Here is a 17,760-nt window from a genome sequence, read left to right on the forward strand (position 1 = left end):
GCAGCGGCTCAGACTTTTCATGAAACTTCACAAAAACACAACGGAGTTTGATGGGTGCGTCTCAAAGCTCCAAAGTTCCATCCTTCCTTCCTCCACTTGCGTCGTTCTCTTGCGTCTTAGTCCCTCCCTCCACCAGAGATGCATGGAGAGACGCGAGGAAATAAAGAGAGGAGAGAGGAACGGAGGAGATTGGTTTTTAGAACAATGGGACATCCTCTCCTTCGGAGCGTCACATGAAGCGACGTGTTTCATTGATGACGCGACAGCTGATCACCTCTGGATCATCTGTCAGTCAGCTCTAACAGCTGTTTGTGTGTCTGCACATGTGCGCTGTAATAACTCTGATCAAACAGAAACAGTAACAGAGATTTGTCTGTTTCTTTAACCTGTTTAACAAACACGTTACCATGAAGAAAACCTGCTCTCTGTTTATTCTGTGTGCTGTTAAGAAGCTCATGGATCACTTTTCTGGTAAAATGCGTAATTGTGAGATTATTTATGAACTATTTAGCCTTTATCTTGAGCCCATCTGATCGTGAACTCTAAAGCTTCAGAGTTCACGATCAGATAAGGTGGTTTATATATATATATTAATAGGCTATAACTCACCTTATTGTGTCTCAGAAAGATATTATTTATCAGTCAGTGTTCTGTATTAATCCTCGGTTATATTGATTTCATGATGGTTGTGTTCAGTGTTTTGTGCTGTAAACTCACAGCGAACACTTTATTACCAGATTTATGATCAGTTCTGAACGATCCTCTGTGCCTGTTTTCAGTTCGTCTTTTCTCTCATTAAACTCAGTTGTGTTTGTGAAGTTTCATGTAAAGTCTGAGCCGCTGCAGCGTCCAATCAGAGAGTGATATTCCATATGGGGGCGTGTCGGTCAGTGAAAAGACTTCCGCAAAGCCGGCTCTCGTGTCTCCAGGATCATAGCTCCTCCGATCAGTCTCCTCCATCCTCTCACCTCTGGGCGCAATTGTCGCTTTGGGACAGTCTTCATAATGGCGACCTATGTCCGGTGTCGTGGAGGAGATAGGACGGAGGAAGCATGAAGTTAACGCATTGAGACCAAGGGGCAACATCCGGTTCGTAGAAATGAAGCCTATGCGGAAGTGCTAAAAGCCGCTGTTCGTCGAGAAGCTGCTTGAGGCTGGCTACAGAAAGACCGGAAGTTACATAGACCCCCAGCCAAAAAAACGGACTTTTACGGCATTAAAAAGCATATTTACAGCCTGTTCAACAAACGGCTTGGGTCTGAAACGTTGACTTCACCATCGGCACACACTGTGAGGGGGGTGAATTTTTTTCTAATATTTTCCTTTTAATTATATCCACATTTATCGACTTTTACCATATTTGGATAGATGAGGGCGTGGTTGACTTGACTGACAAGCGAGCGTCTATTAGCTTTTTTTGCTCGGAGGCTAGGTTACAGATCGTGTAGTTGAGCTTGAACTGTTTTCATCATAAATGAATCCAAAAGTATCCTGCTGTGCCTTGGAATGTACTGACAGACCGTCCAAGCAGTCGGTGCGGCAGCTTTTCTGGTGAGTAATTAGTTTTCTATATTTTTTGTGTTACGTTATTAGCAGGTGTTAGCACGTATACCCGAGCCGAACCGGCCGGCGAGCAGCTCTACGCCTATGACGTAGACTGCTCACGGCCCACGGCTTATGACTTGAGCTTGTTAGCCAGCTCACCCTGTGGCTTTGGATCGCTTTTAATTGCCGATCAAGTCACACATGCAGGCAGTGCTAATGGAAACCTATGATAGAAAAGCATACTGGCATGTGTTCGGATTTAAATGTAGAATAATTAATTTTTCGCGGTTGTTAAAATGTGAAGTGCAACGCTACCGAGTGAGATGAAAGCAATGGTCCTGACTGTTGTAACGCAGGTCAGGCTTTGGCCTGGTCTTGCAGCTTAGTTCAGTCCTCCGACTCTCTCTCAACTTTATTTAAGTGTGCAGGGTGCATATACAGTGTGACAAACAAGATTGCATGAGAATGACCTTAATGATAGTGTTGTGTCCAAAAATTCTGGTTGAGGCTATCTGACGGTTCTTTATCTTCAGGTCCAATCAAAGTCACGAGTGAAAAGAAAAGCCTTAAAAAGTGCATCCAAAAATACTTTATCCAGCAAAAAGTTGAACAAAGTTTGTGAGCGTGGATTCTGCAGGATCCAGACTGACTTAAACAAAGAAGAACATTGCTTTATATACAGTTTTCACAGGGGGCTGCTTCACGCCCCCTTTTCAATTCTACATCTACATTTTACTTTTCAGGAATTTAAAATATACATATCGATCAGTCGGACCGTTTTCTTCGTTGATAATTTTTTGTTGTTGGACAAATCGACGTTTCACAGTACCAGATTAATGATCATGTGGTGGACTTTAAATTATCTCACTACCGAGCTAGCCGTGATAACCCAGCGGCATCGTGCTGTTCATGGACGTGGCTGACGGAGCTGACATCGGACGTCGGCGACACATCGGAGGAGCTTCGCCTGCTGTGAGCAGACAGGATCCAGGAGACAGAGACTGAACAGACTGCTGGGGAGGCTCAGTCCTGGACCCTGTGGAGGTGGAGACTGGCTGGGCTGGAGAGTGGTGGACGAGTGGTGGATGGGAAGTCGTCATCTAATTTCTTATGGACCTTTTTGCACTTTCTATACTCTTTCTTACTTTTGTTTTCTTGAGTGCTGCGGTGACTCCTGAATTTCCCCTCGGGGATAAATAAAGTATTTTCTATTCTATTCTATTCTATTCTATGTTCTTCTCATTCTCATAAATTGATATGTTGATGTTTATAAGATATAGGCTTCTTTACTGTAAGTCAAACACTTACACTACTTTATCATATTTAATTTTCCTGCGTACATGTTTTGCATATTCTTTGATTTGCTTGATTTAATTCTGATTTATGTGATTTTATTTTTCAGAAGGTCGTTAAAAGGTCAAAAATTGGTTCACAACAGAGCACAGGAGACACTGGACAGGTATGGCATTATATTTTCAAAAGTTTTCTGTTCTGTTGGGCAGTTTACAAATCCTCCTTATATTCTGACTAAAGCAGATCTACCTCTTAAATATCATAGATTTAGACTTGCAGCTAAAGATGACCAACAAAAAGGGGATGACCAGACAATCACCACTTCAACAACAACAACAACAACATCATCAACAACAACAACAACAGCAACAACAACAGCAGCACAATTGGTATTGGTGTTTTGTTTTTTTGTTTTGATTGAATCTATGATCTGATCTATGAAACATAGATGTTTCAGCTTAATTTTAGGGGAGTTGTCATAGGATTCATGTCTAATACAGTCAGCTGTGTCAACTCATGTAAATATGTTTTGACTTGTATAAACCTGTATGTTGATTTCATATCCATTACTTACCAAGTCTTAAATCAACCATGAGGCAGTTTTTAGAATTGCAATATTTCAGTTTTTAGTGAAAAAGACCACTGCTCATGTTTTGGCGAGGAGAATCCAAAAGGACAGGAAGGAATGACAAAATGGGTGAGTGTACTTTAAAAAATTATATATTAAAATAAGTTTGATGACAGATCATTTATCAATAAATGAAAACAGATGTGATCTAATCATCTGTGTAATAACAGTGTACAGTATACAAGTGTTCAAAATCTAATACTGTTGGATAACTGATTTTAAATTTTTTTTCCAGATTTAATGCACAAAATGCAAAAGGTGGTACCACCCATGTTGTGTGGGAATGTCAGATTCAGAGTGGCATCTCGAACAAAATGTGACATCATAAAAATGGCAATGTGGCCTCTGTTGATTTCAGAAAGGTATTGAGTATCAGAAAACTTTGAACATTGACATTGATACTACTAGGTTGCTAGGCGCTACCCAAGTAGCTGCCTGTTGCAGCAGCTCTCTCGTCTTTGTCTGTTTCTTGTAATTTTTTTCGTCTCTTTTTCGTCATATTTGTATTTGGAGTGGATCATCACTTTGTATGGTTCATTGTCGGTCACGGACACCAAACTTCGGCAGTATTTTTTACTACTTTTCTCCTGTGCTTGTCTGGAGATCCCACATGTAACCATGGCTGCATTGTTTACATGCGAAATTAGCTGTTAGCAGCCTGTAGCATGTCAATGCTAACTAGTGTAGGGCTTGATGATTTCCCTCGAGCTGAGGAGGAGGAGGTGAGGACGACGTGCTGGTTCTCGGATGTGAGCTGGGAGGTGACGACGTGGACCTGTCCTTCCATCCATCGTTGTTGGGAACGTGGGATCTAGCTCCGGGGGATGGACAAGCTAGCCGTGATAACCCAGCAGCATCGTGCTGTTCACGGACGTGGCTGACGGAGCTGACATCGGACGTCGGCGACACATCGGAGGAGCTTCGCCTGCTGTGAGCAGACAGGATCCAGGAGACAGAGACTGAACAGACTGCTGGGGAGGCTCAGTCCTGGACCCTGTAGAGGTGGAGACTGGCTGGGCTGGAGAGTGGTGGACGATCGGTGGACGGGATGTCGTCATCTAATTTCTTATGGACATTTTTGCACTTTCTATATTCTTTCTTACTTTTGTTTTCTTAAATGCTGCGGTGACTCCTGAATTTCCCCTCGGGGATAAATAAAGTATTTTCTATTCTATTCTATTCTATTCTATTGCAACTTTATCTTTAAATATATACCCTTTAGGCAAACTATCTAATTCATTTATAGGTGTAACCAAGGCCATCATGGACAAAGGATCACAAGAGTGACGTTCAAAAACATCAGGTGAATCCTGTGTTTTTTCTTGTTTGAATTATTTCTCTTGTTTGTTCTAAAAAAATAAAAAAAATAAATGACTTAATTACACATGCATTGTCTCTTCCTTTAATGACCATGAAATCAAAAAAGAAACATGATCACGGAATAAGTTGTTCACACAAATCAGTAAAAAAACAAAACATAAAACAATAGCCTGAAAAAGGTATGACAGATTGTTAGGTACTGAGTAGGTAATTCATATTTTTTTAGGGGAAAACATGTTTGTAAAAGGGTCATAGTGACAATCTTGACGGATGACAGTAGAAGTTGGTAAGTTGAAATTCCAAACTATTTCAAAATTTAAAAAAAGAAAATAATCAGTTATGTTCGATGATAATTGATTGTTTCTAAGATAAATTTACATGATTTTCTGTGAGCTAATGGTTGTGAAAAATCAATATTCACCTCACAAACAGATGACAAATAGATTGAGGTTGGTAGTTTGAACTTCCTGTGAGCTATTTCAAAATTAAACTGAGAAATAGTCCCCAATTAGGTCAATATTGACTAATTATTTTTGGGACACATTACTTGATTTTCTGGAAAATAATGGCTGTGAAAGATCAGTGCTGACCTGAAAAACAGATATGAAGTTGGGTTTTGTGGGGGGGGGGGGGGGGGGGGGGGGGGGGGGTTGAAGGTTGGAATTCCTGAGCACCATTTCAAAATAAACCTGAGAAATTTGCAAGACTTTTGATTTATAATAAGATGTACAACAATTAAGATGTATAACAGTGGCGGCTGGTGAGATTTTTTTTTGGTGGGGCTGATGTGCCAACAGATTTTTTCTGACTTATCAGGCATAAGTATTCAAATAAACAGTCAGAAAATGACGGCAGTTCCAAAATAATTTAATTTCATAGCTTTGAGTTACACAGAAAAAGGAACAACTTACATGTGTATTAGTCTTTACAAAATAAAATACTGTACAATACATTCATGGGACAAATTCACAACATGGGTTTTTATTTTAGCTGAATCTACACAAATCTACAGTAAATGAGTGAGTGAGTGATAAGGGAGGTTTGAGTTTTATGAAGAGAGAATAACAAGAACATTTCCTATTCAATTGTGATGTACAAAGAATTGAGAACAAACTTCAGAAGTTAAACATGTACAAATGGTTTTCTTATACCCTAACTATTCAAGCAAAAAGTGCAACATTTAATTGAAAGGAACAGCAACAGTGCCATGGGAGCATCAAAAATGACAACTGCATAATAATTGAAAGCCAGAGAGAAACACAAAGAAGTCTCTGAAACTAAATAATGACTACATAAAAAAAAATTGTCTGCTCCTTAGTATATCTGCTCCTAAGTATGTCTGCTCCTCAGTGTGTCTGCTCCATAGTGTGTCTGCTCCATAGTGTGTCTGCTCCTTAGTGTGTCTGCTCCTCAGTGTGTCTGCTCCATAGTGTGTCTGCTCCTTAGTGTGTCTGCTCCTAAGTGTGTCTGCTCCATAGTGTGTCTGCTCCTCAGTGTGTCTGCTCCATAGTGTGTCTGCTCCTTAGTGTGTCTGCTCCATAGTGTGTCTGCTCCATAGTGTGTCTGCTCCTCAGTGTGTCTGCTCCATAGTGTGTCTGCTCCTAAGTGTGTCTGCTCCATAGTGTGTCTGCTCCATAGTGTGTCTGCTCCATAGTGTGTCTGCTCCAAAGTGTGTCTGCTCCTTAGTGTGTCTGCTCCATAGTGTGTCTGCTCCTTAGTGTGTCTGCTCCTAAGTGTGTCTGCTCCTTAGTGTGTCTGCTCCTAAGTGTGTCTGCTCCTTATATGTCTGTTTCTCAGTGTCTCTGTTCCTTAGTGTCTCTGTTCCTCAGTGTCTCTGTTCCTCAGTGTCTCTGTTACTCAGTGTCTCTGTTCCTCAGTGTCTCTGTTCCTCAGTGTCTCTGTTCCTCAGTGTCTCTGTTCCTCAGTGTCTCTGTTCCTCAGTGTCTCTGTTCCTCAGTGTCTCTGTTCCTTAGTGTCTCTGTTCCTCGGTGTCTCTGTTCCTTAGTGTCTCTGTTCCTCAGTGTCTCTGTTCCTTAGTGTCTCTGTTCCTCAGTGTCTCTGTTCCTTAGTGTCTCTGTTCCTCAGTGTCTCTGTTCCTTAGTGTCTCTGTTCCTTAGTGTCTCGGTTTCTCAGTGTCTCTGTTCCTTAGTGTCTCGGTTTCTCAGTGTCTCTGTTTCTCAGTGTCTCTGTTCCTTAGTGTCTCGGTTTCTCAGTGTCTCTGTTTCTCAGTGTCTCTGTTTCTCGGTGTTTTTTCTTTCTGTTTCTCTGTGTGTCCCTCTCTCATTCCAGGAGTTATTTGTACAAGAATTTTGCTCGCCTTTCTTTTTGAGAGGCAAATTTTTCAATGACTTTGCTGTTGAAATCAGGAATGTCTTTTGTCATTTTCTTCTCAATGGAGAGCATAGCTAGAGCATTTAGCCGATCTTGTAGCATAGTGTTTCTAAGAAACGTTTTTATCCTCTTTAAGGTAGAGAAGCACCTCTCAGACTCTGATGTTGTCATTGGTGTAGTGATAATGATATTGAGAAGACTTACAGTTTCAGTAAATGTTTCTCCAAGGTTGTTTTCCATCAAAACCTGATAGAGAGCCAGAGCACCTTTGCAACTCCGGAACTCCTCATTCTCGTAGATCAAGGACAGTTCTGTTTTAAGTCTGGCCTTGTCCAATGAGGGATAGGCTTCCACCGTGGTTTCCAGTGCTGAATCTGGGAACTTTCTGCTGTGTTGTTGGAACAAGTCTCCTTCTAAGAGAGTGGCACTGATGAGGTGCTTGGTGAAAGAAAACCTCTGCTTGGCATGGCTCATGATGGTGTCGCATACCTATGCAAAAACATAAAAAATTTAAAGAAGAGAAAAAAATTAGGTCTTCACATGTCTCACTACAATCATTGTTCTGGATAGCTAGCCTATATTGGGTGATAAACCAAAACTGTTAACTGTAATCATTCATATATATCATATAGCAATAAACAACTGAATCTGGACTACTATATTGAGTGGTGAGCACAAGTGTTTTAGTGTTCTTTTTTAAAGACGAAAAAGTATCGTTACCTTGACATGTTTCGACGTACTCTGTCGTCTGCTTCACAAGCTGTCATCCTGACAGCTGTGGCGTGTCTTTTTATCAGCTGTTTCCGTTAGTAAATGGCGGGACAGATTGATCACGTGATCTGTCCCGCCAGCTACGTCCCCCGTTGCCTGATGGCCTCTGGAGAAGTGAATCCCATGTTTGCGAGAGCTGGAGGGCTCCTTCACCCCTGTTGATGGTGTCCTTTCCCCGTTTCCTGATCTCTATTGACTCGTGCACCATCAACAGGGATGAAGGAGCCTTCCAGCTCTCGCACATCTGGGACATACTTCTCCAGAGGCCGCCAGGCAACGTGGGACGTAGCTGGCGGGACAGATCACGTGATCAATCTGTCCCGCCAGCTACTACCGGAAACAGCTGATAAAAAGACACGCCACAGCTGTCAGGATGACAGCTTCTGAAGAAGACGACAGAGTACGTTGAAACATGTCAAGGTAACCATACCTTTTTGTCTTCAAAAAAGAACACTAAAACACATATGTTTGTTTTATGAAGACAAGATGAACCTAATCAGTAACTTGAGTGGTGAGTATCTTCATTTGATTTTATATTATTTATTTGATTATTTGATGTCTCTGTTTGTGTGTGTCTGTGTGTGTGTGTTTGTGTGTGTAAGAAAGTGCTTACCTCCAGTGCCAAATGTTGCTGTGTGTCTTCTCCCAGTGCTTTCCGTTTCTTTGTGGGTGGCTCCTGAACAGGTCCCCTGTACTCCTGATGAAGAACAGCCTCCCTGATCCAAAACAAAAGTTTTATGAGTCAGTTGTGAAAACTGGTTAGGGATGTATTAACCAAACCCAAGCTTGTTATAATTACTGGCAATTTTATTTCATCTAAACTTAACAGATACATTGATTATTAGAATAAAATGACATATAAGTATCGTAGGCTACATAAAATTTAGGCAGAGAATCAACAATTAGGCTAGGTTAATTGTCATAATAATGCATTTAACGTACCTGATAGCCTGTATGCTGTTCAAGAATGTCTGGGTGATTCCTGCGATGTAGACAGCATCGATGTTCCTCTTCTGGAGCTGATTATACAGCATGTCTACATGTGGCATGATCTTATGGAACAAGGTTAGGAAAAAACAGAAAGCTTCATCCTCCAGCAATCTCACATAGCCTCCAGCCTCTCTCTTTGTAGGGCCATCAAAGTCTTCACTGTTCCGGATGGTCTGAAAACACTTGACCAGATCATTCTTGTGCTCATAGACTGTGTTGACTGCACGACTGTTGAAGTTCCAACGTGTTGATGATGCACTTGGAAGTCTGTGTGCCACCATCTCATCTAGCACTGCAGTTCTCTTGCTCGATTTTGAGAAAAAAGAAGCAAATCCCCCGATGTCATTAAAAAAGTGACCGATCTGGGAGATGTGGGAGGTTGCCTGCTGCATTACCAGGTTTAGCTGATGGGCATAGCAGTGAATGTAGTGAGCGTTTGCATAGATGTCCTGTACCTTTCTCTGCACTCCTCCAGTGGCACCCCTCATTACTGCTGCCCCATCATATGCCTGGGCGATCAACTTTTTTTCTTGTCCCTCGGGAAGGATGCTGTGCAGCCTCTCCAATAAGGCACCAGCTATTGAATCCGCACAGCTGTTGGGTAGCTTGATGAACTCATAGAACCGCTCCTGTATATTGTTGCGCCCATCGATGTATCTCAGTACCAGGACAAGCTGACAGTGTGTGGAAATGTCAGTAGTTTCATCCGCTTGGATAGCTAAAAACTTCGCCATCTTCACTTCATCTAAGATTTTTTCTCTCAGAACTGCCAGCATACAGTCCAGGAGCTCGTTCTGAACCGTTTTCGAGGTGCCTTTAAATACGGTCGCATTTTCAAGGTGCTCCTTCAGCTCCCGATCAATGGATGCCATCAGATCAACTAAACCTCTAAATATCCCCGCGTTGTCAGAGGAATCCCTTTCATCATGTCCCCGCATTGCTAATTCAAAAGCACCACAAAATTTGACACAATCGATGATTTTGGATAAAATATTACGGTTTTTATCTACCTCTTCATTGTGTCTTCTTACAGCAATGCGGTGCCCGTCGTCAAGCTGCGTTGCTATGCTAATCTTTCCAAAAACAGCCAGCTTTACGCAGTTTTCCATGTGAATTTTGGATCTCTCATGCTTCTTGATCCGTTCGGAGAGGTGCTTTAAGTCCGTCAGTCCAGTCCGTGTCCAAGTTGAATCACATCGGTCGCTTTTGAAGAGGATACAGGGGAAACAGAAAAGTGCATTGCCTGCGCCACAACCTGTCAGCCAAGTCTTACGGTTGAACCAGCTTCGGCAAAAACTCCGTTTGTACGTCTTGTCTTTTTCTTTCGATTGCTGGGAAATTTGGATTTCAGGCGTGTCGGGTCCTAGCGCCTTAACGAGCAGTTTTTCCTCCGTCGTCCGTCTCTCAAAAGGGTACATTAATAAGGATCTCACCGAATTTGGTCGAAGCTGTGCTTGAACTACCGCCATCGTCACCGCCATCATCTCTCTTCCTCGTCGCCGTATGTTTTTCCCTCCGTATAGAGTCTGGGAGTCGCACTACGAAAAAAACGTTCGCTAGCTCCTCACGTAGCTCTATCATTCATAAACCGTCACGTATTTTACGTAGCCGTAGGGGCTCTTTTTCTAGCGCCCTTCAGGCATAGAATTTAGCGACGTTGATTGGCCAATTATTCATCATTTTCCCCTAGTAACCATAACCGGATTGGCTATTTAGCTGCAAGTCACGGGCACTTTGCCGAGCGCCCCATGAGAGAATGATACACTGTCTGTCAGTGTAAATTCACTGTTTAATGAGTGTCAGCTGGTGGAAATGTTGTTTTAATGACGCAGTTGCATGTAGGCACACACATACACACCATTAAGTAAAACTGACATTGATTTAAAAAAATGCAAAAAATTATATTAAAAAAAAAATTCCCTTCTCCACAACTGGTGGGGCGGAGCCCCAGCGCCCCCTATGGACCAGCCGCTGCTGATGTATAATAAGTTTTTTAAAAGACCGTATTTATGTGTTTTGTTTTATATTTTCTGTCATTGTCTTAACTGAAAATTCAGACATAGAAATTTTATGATGGTCCCTAAGCGCCCCGGCTGCCGCACGCTACTCCGACATTCAGCTATGTTTTTTGGAGTTTTCGCCACTACTGCCGAGGTTGGTGAGTTGATGAGACCTGTGAAATGTTTGATTTACTTATCTGTACAATATAAGACCAACCTGGCTGGAACGGTTTTCGTGGCGCTATAAAGCTTTGAAACAGAAAAAAACAGCAAATCTTGAATATAAAACAAAATTTACTGCGCCAGAGTATGACACGGCTTGAATGGCCAGAGTGACTGCGCAGGAGACTACGTATAAATGAAAAGTGGAGGAGGAACGATATTTGAACATCTCAAAAAGAGTCAACCAAACAAAGTTTATGTGTAGCTCTTAACACATTAACAGTGTGCAGTGATTCCCCAACAATTTGTGGTAGGATGATGTGTCTGATCCATGCTTCATTATGAGCTGCATTGTCAGCCAGTGACCTCATGGTGGCACTCGATATAAGGGAGTGTTGGCGGCCTCCTCTCCCTCTTGCTCTGGCCGTCCTCGTCACTTCCGGGTCCCGTCGTTCCTTTCGTCTCGCTGTTGCCGGTGCAGATATTGTCGATCATTTGCTAAGTAACTGTCTTAACCTGTTAGAGCCACCGTAGTTGCTGGGTGTTGTATTGTGTTTGCACCAGCAGTGGGCAGAACTGATTTGGTTTTATGTTGGATGCCTACCATGAGATATGTGTTCCCTCAGTTACGGCTGGATAGTAAATGTTCAAGAGAACTTATCGTCTCGTCAGTTAGACTCCCTCCCACCAAGTTATCAAGTTCCTTAAACAACTATTTACATGGTGTCAGAATGTGAACGGACTCATCGCCCGTGAGTATCCTCCCTGCATTCCACCGAGCTCTAAAAGTGTTGGAGAAAGCGCTAATGCTAAAGCTAGCCGGAGCTACGTCGCTGAAATGGCAGAGTGATTTCGCAGACCAGGCCCTGTTGTGTTTGATCGGAATGTCGCCGAGAGCTGGCGGATGTTCGAGAGGGAGTACGACATCTTTATTGCCGCAGCACACTTAAATAAACCTGCAAGGACCAAGGCATATGTCCCCCTCAATCTAGCGGGACCGGAAGCCATAGAGCGGGAACGTTCGTTGGTTGATGCAGCTTAAGTGCGCGAACCGGGTGAAAATGGAGTAGTTATCAGCCCTGCGGAGTCCAGAGAGGACCCAGAGTGTTTGAAAAGGAAATTTCGGGAAATCTGCAACCCCCAAAACAACAGAGCCATGGAGAGGCACAGGTTTCATTCAAGAAATCAGAGACAAGGTGAGAGTCATTCATCAGTGATTTAAGGATTAAAGCTAAGAGCTGCTATTTTGGAGATTTGACTGATGAGCTGATCTGTGACCGAATCGTGTGTGGCATTACCAGTTATGTTTTGAGAAAGACGCTCTTGAGAGACAGTGACCTGAGTCTAAATAAAGCGATAACCGTCTGCCGCATTCATGAAATGACAGAGGAAAGCAGTAAGACGTTAGCCACACAAGCAATCAATGTTGACGGCATAAAGTTAGTTTCGCACAGAAAGCATCAGCCCAAATCACAAACACTCTCCCCGCCCAGAACGATCTCTAACTGCAATAACTATGGGGGTAGCCATGCAGCTAAGCGGGAAAAGTGTCCAGCGATAGGACAGCAGTGTCACAACTGCAAGAAACTGAACCATTTCAAGAAATGCTGCAAGTCTAAACCACGCAACTAGTCCACCTTAAATAAAAGAACTACATGACACTCAGTGCATGAAGTGGCGGTAGAAGAGCCTGTCACATGCAGCGAAGAGACATTTTATGTGGACGGTGTTGACACTAGGCTTGTCACGATACTGGATTTCTAACTTCGATACGATATTTTGAAAAATATTGATTTAAACAAATATGAATTTGTTTAACAGTATTTTTTGTGTTTTTCAATTTGACATATATATTCTTTAATATATAACCTTGTAATGCTGTGTTCATGTCCAGCATGGTCAATCTCCTACTCTTCCACTTCCTCACAGTCACAAAGATGCATTTAGGTACCTAAACATGGTACCTTTTGATTTTTCATGAATCGGTACCCGGTACTTTTGACAGATTTCGGTGGGTACCTATAAAAGTACCTAATTCGGTACCCATCCCTACATATAACTGTTATAAATGTTTATTAGGAGGTTTAAATATTGTTCCTTCAGCTCCTCATATCTGTGACCAGTTTCTCTTCTCTATGTGCACTCCTCTCCTCTCCCCCTCCCCTCCCCTTTCAGCCAAACTGAAAATATGATTTTTGGCTCCAAATTTCAGGGCCCCAACCTTACGTTCTGAGCTCAATGTGGTAAAACCCGAAAACAGAGGTTTTAGCCCTCAGAATTGATTCAGGATGCATTTTTTCTCACCTGGGATGGCATGGGCTTCTTCAGGGCTACACATATTTCATGTTATTTCAGCCAAACTGAAAATTTGATTTTTGGCTCCAAATTTCAGGTCCGGACCTTACGTTCTGAGCTCAATGTGGTAAAACCCGTTACAGAGGTTTTAGCCCTCAGACTTGATTCAGGATGCATTTTTCTCACCTGGGATGGCATGGGCTTCTTCAGGGGACACATATTTCATGTAATTTCAGCCAAACTGAAAATTTGATTTTTGGCTCCAAATTTCAGGTCCGGACCTTACGTTCTGAGCTGAATGTGGAAACCCAAAAACAGAGGTTTTAGCCCTCAGACTTGATTCAGGATGCATTTTTCTCACCGAGGATGGCATGGGCTTCTTCAGGGGACACATATTTCATGTAATTTCAGCCAAACTGAAAATTTGATTTTTGGCTCCAAATTTCAGGTCCCGACCTTACGTTCTGAGCTCAATGTGGTAAAACCCGAAAACAGAGGTTTTAGCCCTCAGACTTGATTCAGGATGCATTTTTCTCACCTGGGATGGCATGGGCTTCCACAGGGGACACATATTTTGTGTAATTTCAGCCAAACTGAAAATTTGATTTTTGGCTCCAAATTTCAGGTCCGGACCTTACATTCTGAGCTCAATGTGGTAAAACCCGTTACAGAGGTTTTAGCCCTCAGACTTGATTCAGGATGCATTTTTCTCACCGAGGATGGCATGGGCTTCTTCAGGGGACACATATTTCATGTAATTTCAGCCAAACTGAAAATTTGATTTTTGGCTCCAAATTTCAGGTCCGGACCTTACGTTCTGAGCTCAATGTGGTAAAACCCGAAAACAGAGGTTTTAGCCCTCAGACTTGATTCAGGATGCATTTTTCTCACCTGGGATGGCATGGGCTTCCACAGGGGACACATATTTTGTGTAATTTCAGCCAAACTGAAAATTTGATTTTTGGCTCCAAATTTCAGGTCCAGACCTTACGTTCTGAGCTCAATGTGGTAAAACCCGAAAACAGAGGTTTTCGCCCTCAGACTTGATTCAGGATGCATTTTTCTCACCTGGGATGGCATGGGCTTCTTCGGGGGACACATTTCATGTAATTTCAGCCAAACTGAAAATTTGATTTTTGGCTCCAAATTTCAGGGCCTGACCTTACGTTCAGAGCTCACTGTGGTAAAACCTGAAAACAGAGGTTTTAGCTCTCAGACTTGATTCAGGATGCATTTTTTCTCACCTGGGATGGCATGGGCTTCCTCAGGGCTACACATATTTCATGTTATTTCAGCCAAACTGAAAATTTGATTTTTGGCTCCAAATTTCAGGTCAGGACCTTACGTTCTGAGCTCACTGTGGTAAAACCTGAAAACAGAGGTTTTAGCCCTCAGACTTGATTCAGGATGCATTTTTCTCACCTGGGATGGCATGGGCTTCTTCAGGGGACACATATTTCATGTAATTTCAGCCAAACTGAAAATTTGATTTTTGGCTCCAAATTTCAGGTCCCGACCTTACGTTCTGAGCTCAATGTGGTAAAACCAGTTACTGAGGTTTTAGCCCTTAGACTTGATTCAGGATGCATTTTTCTCACCTGGGATGGCATGGGCTTCCACAGTGGACACATATTTTGTGTAATTTCAGCCAAACTGAAAATTTGAATTTTGGCTCTAAATTTCAGGTCCTGACCTTCAATCTGAGCTCACTGTGGTGAAACCTTAAAACAGAGGTTTTAGCCCTCAGACTTGATTCAGGATGCATTTTTCTCACCTGGGATGGCATGGGCTTCTTCAGGGGACACACATTTCATGTAATTTCAGCCAAAGTGAAAATTTGATTTTTGGCTCCAAATTTCAGGTCCCGACCTTACGTTCTGAGCTCAATGTGGTAAAACCCGAAAACAGAGGTTTTAGCCCTCAGACTTGATTCAGGATGCATTTTTCTCACCTGGGATGGCATGGGCTTCCACAGGGGACACATATTTCATGTAATTTCAGCCAATGTGAAAATTTTATTTTTGGCTCCAAATTTCACGTCCAGACCTTACGTTCTGAGCTCAATGTGGTAAATCCTGTTATAGAGGTTTTAGCCCTCAGACTTGATTCAGGATGCATTTTTCTCACCTGGGATGGCATGGGCTTCTTCAGGGGACACACATTTCATGTAATTTCAGCCAAACTGAAAATTTGATTTTTGGCTCCAAATTTAAGTTCCGGACCTTACGTTCTGAGCTCAATGTGGTAAAACCAGTTAGAGAGGTTTTAGCCATCAGACTTGATTCAGGATGCATTTTTCTCACCTGGGATGGCATGGGCTTCTTCAGGGGACACACATTTCATGTAATTTCAGCCAAACTGAAAATTTGATTTTTGGCTCCAAATTTCAGGTCCGGACCTTACGTCCTGAGCTCAATGTGATAAAACCGAAAACAAAAGTTTTAGCCCTCAGACTTGATTCAGGATGCATTTTTCTCACCTGGGATGGCATGGGCATCTTCGGGGGACACACATTTCATGTAATTTCAGCCAAACTGAAAATTTGATTTTTGGCTCCAAATTTCAGGTCCCGACCTTACGTTCTGAGCTCAATGTGATAAAACCCGTTATAGAGGTTTTAGCCCTCAGACGTGATTCAGGATGCATTTTTCTCACCTGGGATGGCATGGGCTTCCACAGGGGACACATATTTCATGTAATTTCAGCCAATGTGAAAATTTTATTTTTGGCTCCAAATTTCAGGTCCAGACCTTACGTTCTGAGCTCAATGTGGTAAAACCCGAAAACAGAGGTTTTAGCCCTCAGACTTGATTCAGGATGCATTTTTCTCACCTGGGATGGCATGGGCTTCTTCGGGGGACACACATTTCATGTAATTTCAGCCAAACTGAAAATTTGATTTTTGGCTCCAAATTTCAGTTCCGGACCTTACGTTCTGAGCTCAATGTGGTAAAACCAGTTAAAGAGGTTTTAGCCATCAGACTTGATTCAGAATGCATTTTTCTCACCTGGGATGGCATGGGCTTCTTCGGGGGACACACATTTCATGTAATTTCAGCCAAACTGAAAATTTGATTTTTGGCTCCAAATTTCAAGTCCCGACCTTACGTTCTGAGCTCAATGTGGTAAAACCCGAAAACAGAGGTTTTCGCCCTCAGACTTGATTCAGGATGCATTTTTCTCACCTGGGATGGCATGGGCTTCTTCAGGGGACACACATTTCATGTAATTTCAGCCAAACTGAAAAATTTGATTTTTGGCTCCAAATTTCAGGTCCGGACCTTACGTTCTGAGCTCAATGTGGTAAAACCAGTTATAGAGGTTTTAGCCCTCAGACTTGATTCAGGATGCATTTTTTCTCACCTGGGATGGCATGGGCTTCTTCAGGGGACACATATTTCATGTAATTTCAGCCAAACTGAAAATTTGATTTTTGGCTCCAAATTTCAGGTCCCGACCTTGCGTTCTGAGCTCAATGTGATAAAACCGAAAACAGAGGTTTTAGCCCTCAGACTTGATTCAGGATGCATTTTTCTCACCTAGGATGGCATGGGCTTCTTCGGGGGACACACATTTCATGTAATTTCAGCCAAACTGAAAATTTGATTTTTGGCTCCAAATTTCAAGTCCCGACCTTACGTTCTGAGCTCAATGTGGTAAAACCGAAAACAGAGGTTTTAGCCCTCAGACTTGATTCAGAATGCATTTTTCTCACCTGGGATGGCATGGGCTTCTTCAGGGGACACATATTTCATGTAATTTCAGCCAAAGTGAAAATTTCATTTTTGGCTCCAAATTTCAGGTCCCGACCTTACGTTCTGAGCTCAATGTGGTAAAACCCGTTACTGAGGTTTTAGCCCTTAGACTTGATTCAGGATGCATTTTTCTCACCTGGGATGGCATGGGCTTCCACAGGGGACACATATTTTGTGTAATTTCAGCCAAACTGAAAATTTGATTTTTGGCTCCAAATTTCAGGTCCCGACCTTACGTTCTGAGCTCAATGTGGTAAAACCCGAAAACAGAGGTTTTAGCCCTCAGACTTGATTCAGGATGCATTTTTCTCACCTGGGATGGCATGGGCTTCTTCAGGGGACACATATTTCATGTAATTTCGGCCAAACTGAAAATTTGACTTTTTGGCTCCAAATTTCAGGTCCGGACCTTACGTTCTGAGCTCAATGTGGTAAAACCTGAAAACAGAGGTTTTAGCCCTCAGACTTGATTCAGGATGCATTTTTCTCACCTGGGATGGCATGGGCTTCTTCAGGGGACACATTTTTCATGTAATTTCAGCCAAACTGAAAATTTGATTTTTGGCTCCAAATTTCAGGTCCCGACCTTACGTTCTAAGCTCACTGTGGTAAAACCCGAAAACAGAGGTTTTAGCCCTCAGACTTGATTCAGGATGCATTTTTCTCACCT

At 42.5% G+C, this 17,760-nt stretch overlaps 1 protein-coding gene and 1 long non-coding RNA gene across 2 annotated transcripts; one reads left to right on the plus strand and one right to left on the minus strand.

Moving 5' to 3' along the window:
* The first annotated feature begins 2,923 nt into the window (after positions 1 to 2,923).
* LOC141795231 (uncharacterized) lies at positions 2,924 to 3,769 on the plus strand. The gene is made up of 3 exons (XR_012599123.1): positions 2,924 to 3,004; positions 3,104 to 3,535; positions 3,702 to 3,769. It is a non-coding gene; the product is annotated as an uncharacterized LOC141795231 (long non-coding RNA).
* Positions 3,770 to 6,351: 2,582 nt separating this feature from the next.
* Positions 6,352 to 9,277, minus strand: LOC141795917 (zinc finger MYM-type protein 1-like). The gene is made up of 3 exons (XM_074676698.1): positions 8,831 to 9,277; positions 8,502 to 8,604; positions 6,352 to 7,606 (listed from the first exon to the last, which is right to left on the minus strand). The coding sequence occupies exons 1-3, from the start codon at positions 9,268 to 9,270 to the stop codon at positions 7,079 to 7,081; spliced, it is 1,071 nt and encodes a 356-aa protein (XP_074532799.1). The 5' UTR covers positions 9,271 to 9,277; the 3' UTR covers positions 6,352 to 7,078.
* Positions 9,278 to 17,760: the final 8,483 nt, after the last annotated feature.

The sequence above is a fragment of the Halichoeres trimaculatus genome, unplaced genomic scaffold (assembly GCF_033239565.1).
Source record: "Halichoeres trimaculatus isolate MK-OKI-2021-1 unplaced genomic scaffold, fHalTri1.1 fHalTri1_scaffold_1, whole genome shotgun sequence".
NCBI lineage: Eukaryota > Metazoa > Chordata > Actinopteri > Labriformes > Labridae > Halichoeres > Halichoeres trimaculatus.

What these genes read in the sequence shown, in the direction of transcription:
- LOC141795917 (XM_074676698.1), bottom strand. Translation starts at nt 9,270, where the DNA reads ATGCAGCAGGCAACCTCCCACATCTCCCAGATCGGTCACTTTTTTAAT. An exon ending in AACAGCATACAGGCTATCAG is followed by an intron (nt 8,605 to 8,830) that starts GTACGTTAAATG and finishes GTTTTGGATCAG; the next exon opens with GGAGGCTGTTCTTCATCAGG. An exon ending in AGCAACATTTGGCACTGGAG is followed by an intron (nt 7,607 to 8,501) that starts GTAAGCACTTTC and finishes GTTTTTGCATAG; the next exon opens with GTATGCGACACCATCATGAG.